This window comes from Halichoeres trimaculatus, unplaced genomic scaffold, assembly GCF_033239565.1.
Source record: "Halichoeres trimaculatus isolate MK-OKI-2021-1 unplaced genomic scaffold, fHalTri1.1 fHalTri1_scaffold_10, whole genome shotgun sequence".
NCBI lineage: Eukaryota > Metazoa > Chordata > Actinopteri > Labriformes > Labridae > Halichoeres > Halichoeres trimaculatus.
The window spans coordinates 38,544,083-38,552,439 of NW_027437187.1; the positions used below are offsets into that span (position 1 = coordinate 38,544,083).

Here is an 8,357-nt window from a genome sequence, read left to right on the forward strand (position 1 = left end):
TTGTTTAACAGGCTCTTTGTTTGTTTGTTTGTTTGTTGTTTGTTAAACAGTCTCTTTGTTTGTTTGTTTGTTTGTTGTTTGTTTGTTTGTTAAACAGGCTCTTTGTTTGTTTGTTTGTTTGTTTGTTTGTTTGTTGCTTGTTGTTTGTTAAACAGTCTCTTTGTTTGTTTGTTGTTGTTTGTTGAACGGGCTCTTTGTTTGTTTGTTTGTTGTTTGTTTGTTGTTTAACAGGCTCTTTGTTTGTTCCTGTCTCTTTGTTTTGCTGTTTACCTGTGCACAGCCTCAGTTCAGAGTCTCTGGGTGGGACCAGGAGCAGCCTGGAGGAAGAGGGCCCCCTGCAGGCTGCTCCTCCCCACAGCAGCTGGTGTAGCCTCACGCTCCACCTGAGGCAGACAGATGCATGCTGGGAGCTGCGGCGGCTCAGGCCTCAGAGCGGTTCAGGTGCTCACGATCCCAGACTCCTGCAGGTCCTGGATCAGAGCTGTCAACACCTCAGTTTGAGGCTGAGGAGCTGGATCCTTAGACCTGGACCCCCCAGGAGCCAGAGAGCTCACCTGCAGGACGGCTCACCTGAGAGTCAGAGACGGACTGAACGAAGAGACAGGAGCTCTGACACACGGAGACAACAATCCACAGAGTCCGTGACGAGTCAGACCACAAGGAGCAGGACTGTGGGGCCCTGGTGGTCTCCTGGTCAGAGAGCAGACGCTTTACTGAGAAAATCACAGGTTCAGAGTTTCTCAGCTTCAGGCTTTTCACCGAGGTTATTATAAACATGACGTCATGTTTCATCAAGAGGAGAGGAGGAGATGGTGGAGGAGGAGGAGAGGAGGAGGAGAGGGAGAGGAGGAGGAGGAGGAGGAGGAGGAAGAGGAGGAGAGGAGGAGAAGTTATTAAAACTCATAAAAACTTGAAATCATTCAGAGCAAACTGTTTGTTGTGGTCTGACCTGTGACGTCGTCACTCTGCGACACTCTGCCTCTCTGCCGCTCGGTTCGACCATGGAGCCGAACCTGGAGGAGGGTCCGTCTCTTCCAGCGGCCCTCCTGGGCTCCTTACTCAGCCTGGGGGTCCCTCCGGACCTCGGGGCCCAGATGACCGAGCTGTACCGTCTGCAGACGGCTCTGATGAGGAGGAGGAGGCTCCGGGAGGTGATGGAGCGGGACCGGCGGAGGCGGCAGTACCTGCGGAGGAGGAGGGCGTTCCTGCTCTCCTCCCTGGCCGGGATCCTGAGCCTCATCACCACCACCAGGAGACCGATCTGGGTCATAGACCGGGGTCCGGGGCAGAACCTGTGGTCCGTGGCGGAGCAGTTCGACGACGAGGAGTGGAAGGCTCAGTTTCGGATCTCCAAAGCGACGTTCGGCTTCCTGATCGAACAGCTCCGTCCGGCGATCGAACGCTGCAGGACGAACTTCCGGGCGCCCATCGAGCCGCGGCGGCGCCTGGCCATCGCGCTGTGGTGGTTCGCCCGGTCCGGGGAGTACCGGGCCATCGCGGACATGTTCCGGGTCGGGATCGCCACCGTGTGCCTCATAGTCCGGCAGGTCACCACCGCCATCCTGGACCGGATGTACCAGAACTACGTGAGTCTGCCCTCCGGGGAGAGGCTGGACCAGACCATCCGGGCCTTCAGAGACCGCTGCTACCCGCAGTGTGCCGGGGCCATCGGGGGGACCCACATCCCGATCGCGGCCCCCAGGGAAAACCCGGACGACTACTACAACCAGGGGGGCTGGCACTCCGTGATCCTGCAGGCTGTGGTGGACCACGAGCTGTGGTGAGCTGGTCCGGACCAGATGGACCAGATGACAGACAGGGAGGGTCCAGGACTCTAAGAGTGCAGGATCAGAGATAAAAGCCTGTGAGGATCCGGATCTGTGTTCAATAACAACAACAACAACAACAACAACAACAACAATAATAATAATAATAATAATAACAAATAACAACTAATAATTGAACCAGTGAGGTTGGATAAGAGCAGGGGGGTGATGTGGTTTAGGATTATCTGATTTATTATTATTATTTAAAGGACTTTAACGGTGCAGGATCAGGATCAGAGTTGAGGGTCTGTGAGGACCAGGATCTGTGTTTGAAGACGGGTTCTGTGTTTCTTCTCCAGTTTCACAGACGTGTACGCCGGCTGGCCCGGCAGCACCACCATGGCCTCGGTCCTGTCCAGCTCAGACCTGTACCTGAAGGCAGAGGACCGGCCTGATGGGTACCTGTTCCCCAGAGAGGTGAGAGGGTCCTGGTCCTGGTCCTGGTCCCTGAAGTCAGCAGCAGTCAGATCCTATCGTGTGTGTGTGTTTGTAGTTAAGTGTGTGTGGTTTAGTGTGTGTAGTAAAAAGTGTGTACCTCCTCCCTCAGAAATCCATGGTGTCAGACGGCGTGGAGATCCCGGTCCACCTGATCGGGGACGAGTCGTTCCCTCTGAAGCCGTGGTTGATGAAAGGTTACGGTCAGCGCCACCAGCTCTCCGCCGAGCAGCGCCGCTTCACCTACACCCTGACCTCGGCTCGCTCCGTGGTGGACACGGCCTTCGCCCGTCTGAAGGGGCGCTGGAGGTGTCTGCTGAAGAAGAGGGAGATCGACGTGTCCATGATGCCGCGCGTGGTGGCGGCGTGCTGCGTCCTGCACAACATGTGTGAACAGCTGGGCGACGATTTCCTTCCTGAGTGGAACGCAGACGCCAACCCCACCGGGACGGGTCTGAGACAGCCCGGCACGGAGCCGTACGAGGGGGACGCCTACAGCACGGCCGAGGTCATCAGGGACGCCATCACCTCCAACCTGCTGACCTTACTGCAGAGCTGAGGGTCGAGGTCATCAGGGACGCCATCACCTCCAACCTGCTGACCTTACTGCAGAGCTGAGGGTCGAGGTCATCAGGGACGCCATCACCTCCAACCTGCTGACCTTACTGCAGAGCTGACAGCTGAGGTCATCAGGGACGCCATCACCTCCAACCTGCTGACCTTACTGCAGAGCTGACTGTAGAGTCCCATCAGACACTTTGCTGCAGCGCTGACCTCGAGCCCTCCGTACCCACCCACAGACTGAGGGGTCACTCTGCTCGCAGACCTCCTGCTCAGTCTGGGTCTGTTTCAGCTCTCTCTGTTGATGAACTGGAGCTGGCCCTGACGCAGACCACACGGGGAAACCTGTGGCTCTGAGAGTACACATCTTTCTCCTCCAGGTGCTGGAGGTGTTTGCTCTCTGAACCTCTGATCAAGTTTCCCCACAGCTCCCTCTCAGGGGAATATACCTCCTAATGACGGATCAGGGAGTGAGCCGAGTGTGTGTGTGTGTGTGTGTGCCTCTTAGAGCGAACATGCTGTGGATTATTCTGAATCAACCACATCCTCCACCATCAGTGTCTTCAGTTTATATAGTCCTCCTGACAAAACTAAAAACAATAATATCCAGACCAAACTAAAAAGCATCCTCTTGGTGTTTTCCTAAAACTGATGATCATAAAAAAAACTACCGTTACTATGCTGATGAGGAACTTTCTCTCAGCCTTGAGTCCAGTACTGGATCTGGTTGAACAGTAAAATGTCTCACTATCCAGAAACCATGGCTGACACCTGCCCCCTCCTCAGGGGCCTGCACAGAGATGATCTGTTTCCCTCTGCTGGTTCAGATTTGTAAGTCATACAAAGCACAAATCTTATTTGAGTTGATTTAGTTTAAACTCCTGACAGCTCAGCTTGTTCCTGTGTGGACTGTGATAATGTGAATAAAGTGTGACTGCAGTGATAGGCCTGTTAAAGGAGTAAGTTACTGTAAATTAAAGTGAATGAAGAGAAAGATCTGCCTCCATGTCTCTGTTAATCGAGGTCTGGCTGTAGAAACACAGGATGGTACAGAAGCGTGTTGCATTCACTTGGAGAAAAAAAAACAACTCAGGTTTTTCAGAGTAATTTATTCTTCGGTTTGTTTTTGTGTTAATTAATTTTGTTTTTCTGATTAATATGTTTTTATTGGTTTGTTTTTTGTTATATTTATTTCTGTTTTTATGAGTAATTTTTTTTCTGTTTTCAGATGACTTTTGTCCTGTTTTCAGGAGTAATTTTTTCCTGAAGTATCGAGATACTTACAAATCCTGTGAGAACCTAAACCTGCTGCTTAGAAAGTTAAGGATAAGGCATATATGTGCCGAACAGGATCTCTGATCCATGCGGGACACAGGAGCCACCACACATCCACGGGAGTCGTCTGCAGGTTAGAGGTTCACGCGGGATTTCGAAGTAGCTCGATACTTCAGGAAAAAATTACTCCTAAAACCAGAAATAATTATAACAAAAAAAACAATAAAAAAATATTAATCAGAAAAACAAAATTTATTACCACATAAAAACAAACCAATAGAATAATTGTAACAAATAGAAAAATATTAATCAGAAAAAAAAAATTTAACCACAAAAAAACAAACCGAAGAATAAATTATTCTGAAAAACCTGAGTTGTTTTTTTTTCTTCAAGTGAATACAACACGCTTCCGTAGGATGGAGCCATCTGTTGCTGTTTGTGAGGCTCATTAATCGACAGATTTGTCTCTTTGTTCTCGGAGATGGTGACTTATTTTAGCCTCTAACGCTGTAAAACGGTTAACTGATCACAACAAACCCATTTCAGCTTCTAAAACTCTCTCAACGAGGACTTTAATCGACCTGTTTTCCTGTTACCGTCCTCACAAACTTCACTTCACAACAACCACAGCGCGAAAACAACCGGAAGTAGTAATATTTGATTGACAGGGGACCCACCCACTCATGCCTCGCTACGCAGGTTTAGTGGGCTGGGCGAGGTTGCGCTGTTTGTTGTATTCTCTACGTACATTACGCACAGCAGTGACGTAAAGCCGTCACCGAACGCCGTCCTTACGCTGTTAGCGTAGCAGCTGTCAGTCAAAGGACCTTTAAATGGCCACTCTGAGCGGAGCCGTGAACAGCTCGGTTATTACGCTGTTACAGGGTTATTCAGACAAACAGCTGCAGGAATAACTCTTCGATTTTTACTTTAAGGATTTATCTTTGATCTTAACTCCACATTTACCAGCTGAGGCCTGAAAATGAGCGAAGAGGAGGAGTTTCTGCAGAAAGCCCGAGCCGGGTTCGAGGATCTGTGCCGAGGTCTGAACATGGACGAAGAGACGAGCAGCGAGGCGTGGAAGAGCTACGAAAACATCAGCACCAACTTCACTCTGGAGGTATTATCCTCACCTCACTGTTTTCACATAACATTAGAAACAGCCAGAGCTCAAATGTCTGAGGGAAACCAGCGGAGACTCGATAATCACAGAGTCTGCTCCAAAATACGACAGTTAGCTCCAGGTGTGTGCTGTGAGGTAGGACAGTACAGGTAGACACAGACACCGTCACCTACCTGTCCGTGTGAAGCTAAAGGTTATATCCTGACAACAACAGTAATCTTTACACAGTAATAACTGCTGGGAGCTGTCAGCAGGGAGCCACCAGAGGGCGCTGTTCGCAGCCCTGCAGCGTGTTACCTTACACTGATGATTGAATAAATGATTTATTTATAGTTTCATTTATTTACAGACACACTCTGACCTGAGAGATCTGTGAACACAACACACACTGTGACCCAGCACAGCGTGTCAGACCCAGACCTGACCCAGACCTGACCTAAACCTGACCCAGACCTGAACCAGACCTGACCCAGACCTGACCCAGACCTGACTCTGACCTGACTCTGACCTGACCCAGACCTGACTCAGACCTGACTCTGACCTGACCCAGACCTGACCCAGACCTGACTCTGACCTGACCCAGACCTGACTCAGACCTGACTCTGACCTGACCCAGACCTGACCCAGACCTGACTCTGACCTGACCCAGACTGTCCCAGACCTGACCCAGACCTAACCCAGACCTGACCCAGACCTGACCCAGACCTGACCTAAACCTGACCCAGACCTGACCCAGACCTGACCCAGACTTGAACCAGACCTGACCCAGACCTGTCTTAGACCTAACTCAGACCAGACTCAGACCTGACCCAGACCTGACTCAGACCTGTCTCAGACCTGACTCTGACCTGTCTCAGACCTGACTCTAACCTGACTCTGACCTGAACCAGACCTGACTCTGACCTGACCCAGACCTGACTCAGACCTGTCTGAGACCTGACCCAGACCTGACCCAGACCTGACTCTGACCTGACTCAGACCTGACTCTGACCTGACTCAGACCTGACCCAGACCTGACTCAGACCTGTCTGAGACCTGACCCAGACCTGACTCAGACCTGTCTGAGACCTGACCCAGACCTGACTCAGACCTGTCTGAGACCTGACCCAGACCTGACCCAGACCTGACTCAGACCTGTCTGAGACCTGACCCAGACCTGACTCAGACCTGTCTGAGACCTGACCCAGACCTGACCCAGACCTGACCCAGACCTGTCTCAGACCTGTCTGAGACCTGACCCAGACCAGACTCTGACCTGACCCAGACTGTCTCAGACCTGTCTCTGTGGACAGATTTAACAGATTATCCAGCCCCAGCTCTCTGCTCAGAGTGTTTTAACCACAGCGCTGAGACGAATCAGGAGCTAAAGGACGTCCTCACATTTTCTCTCATGTGTGGACAAAACCAACCAAAGTCCATCTGTAGGTCTCACTGAACCAAAAACTGAATATGGAAAATAAAGCATGTCTCAGAATGACTCAGAGCGCCTCCTCCTCCTCCTCCTCCTCCCTCCTCCTCCTCCTCTCCTGGTCTCAGGGCAGCGAGCTGCACTGGTTGGCCTGCTCCCTGTACGTGGCGTGCAGGTCCTCCTCGGTGCCCACGGTGGGGAAAGGGACGGTGGAGGGGAACTACGTGTCTCTGACCAGGATCCTGCGCTGCTCTGAGATGAGGTAGGTCCATGATGCACCTGTGTGCTCACCTGCAGCTCTGATTGGTTCCTCATTCCTCAGTCCCAGACTGTAGACCTGATGCAGTCCCTGCAGAGAGCAGGTGTGTTCATGGAGACAGGACGCCATACACACCTGACTCAGTCTGCAGAGACAACAACAAACCTCTGTCCTCTGTCCTCTGTCCTCTGTCCCTGTCCTCTGTCCTCTGTCCTCTGTCCCCTGTCCTCTGTCCTCTGTCCTCTGTCCCCTGTCCTCTGTCCTCTGTCCTCTGTCCCTGTCCTCTGTCCTCTACCTGTCCTCTGTCCTCTGTCCCTGTCCTCTGTCCTCTGTCCTCTGTCCTCTGTCCTCTGTCCCCTGTCCTATTTCCTCTGTCCTCTCTCCTCTGTCCTCTGTCCTCTGTCCTCTGTCCCCTGTCCTCTGTCCCCTGTCCTCTGTCCTCTGTCCTCTGTCCCCTGTCCTATTTCCTCTGTCCTCTGTCCTCTGTCCCCTGTCCCTATCCCCTGTCCTCTACCTGTCCTCTGTCCTCTACCTGTCCTCTGTCCTCTGTCCTCTGTCCTCTGTCCTCTGTCCCCTGTCCCCTGTCCCTGTCCCCTGTCCCTGTCCCCTGTCCTCAGCCTGATCGAGTTCTTCAGTAAGATGAGGAAGTGGCAGGACATGGCGTCTCTTCCTCAGGACTTCTGTCAGAGCACCAACAAGCTGGAGAGGAACTTCACCGTGTCCGCCGTGCTGTTTAAGAAGTACGTCCCCATCTTCAAAACCATCTTCAGGACGCCGTCAGAGGAGCCGCCACGTGTCCACCGCAGCCGCAAACAGAGGTGAGGAGGTGGGGAGGAGGTGGGGAGGAGGTGGGGAGGAGGAGGCGCTGAAAGGAGGAGTGTTCACACAGCTCTGATCCCCGTCTGCCTCTTCCTGTCTGCAGACGCCATCCCTGCACCGTGACCGAGGTCTTCAACTTCTGCTGGGTCCTGTTTGTCCACGCCAAAGGTGAGGACCCCCTGTCTCTGTGCAGACCCCTGAGTCCAGACAGCAGCTGGTCTGCCTGGGCTCCAGAGGTCTGAGGGTCTGAGGGGCTTTCAGGAGCAGTATCAGGAGCAGTTTCTGGAGCAGGTTCTGGATCAGGTTCAGGAGCAGGTTCAGGAGCAGGTTCAGGAGCAGGTTCAGGAGCAGGTGTGTGTAGGGGCAGGTTGAGGTTGGTCCCCGTCAGCTGGTCTCCTTGGTTGAAGTCCTGCAGCTTTAGAAACCAGACTGAGCTCCATGGGGATCATGTTTTCAGCAGCGTTACTTAGAGACCCCATTCACAGGTCCACCAGAGTCCCCAGGGGGTCAGCAGGTTTCTGTGGTCTGGTTCAGACCCAGAGGCTCCCTGTGATAGGACGGATTTCAGACTGAGTTATCAGACCATGAAGGAGCAAAGCCTCCTCACAACCGGTCCAGCCCCAGTATGGTCTGTGATCTGGGTCAGAGGGA

The 8,357-nt window shown here is 52.5% G+C and overlaps 2 protein-coding genes across 3 annotated transcripts in view; both read left to right on the forward strand.

The window, feature by feature from the left end:
- The first annotated feature begins 925 nt into the window (after positions 1 to 925).
- LOC141796386 (uncharacterized) lies at positions 926 to 3,924 on the forward strand. Its single transcript, XM_074677460.1, has 3 exons — positions 926 to 1,780; positions 2,126 to 2,243; positions 2,374 to 3,924. Exons 1-3 carry the CDS (start codon positions 1,002 to 1,004, stop codon positions 2,818 to 2,820), a joined length of 1,344 nt encoding a protein of 447 aa, XP_074533561.1. The 5' UTR covers positions 926 to 1,001; the 3' UTR covers positions 2,821 to 3,924.
- Positions 3,925 to 4,890: 966 nt separating this feature from the next.
- rbl2 (retinoblastoma-like 2 (p130)) overlaps positions 4,891 to 8,357 on the forward strand; it is a 10,811-nt gene continuing 7,344 nt past the window's right edge. For both annotated transcript variants that reach the window (XM_074677459.1, XM_074677458.1), the window contains exons 1-4: positions 4,891 to 5,217; positions 6,757 to 6,890; positions 7,505 to 7,705; positions 7,810 to 7,874. In XM_074677459.1, the coding sequence (XP_074533560.1) occupies positions 5,080 to 5,217; positions 6,757 to 6,890; positions 7,505 to 7,705; positions 7,810 to 7,874 (538 nt within the window). In that variant the 5' untranslated portion in view covers positions 4,891 to 5,079. The remainder of the gene's footprint in view (positions 5,218 to 6,756; positions 6,891 to 7,504; positions 7,706 to 7,809; positions 7,875 to 8,357) is intronic.

Coding starts and splice junctions, on each gene's coding strand:
- LOC141796386 (XM_074677460.1), top strand. CDS start 1,002: ATGGAGCCGAACCTGGAGGAGGGTCCGTCTCTTCCAGCGGCCCTCCTG. Junction 1,781..2,125: donor GTGGTGGACCACGAGCTGTG/GTGAGCTGGTCC, acceptor TTTCTTCTCCAG/TTTCACAGACGTGTACGCCG. Junction 2,244..2,373: donor GGTACCTGTTCCCCAGAGAG/GTGAGAGGGTCC, acceptor CTCCTCCCTCAG/AAATCCATGGTGTCAGACGG.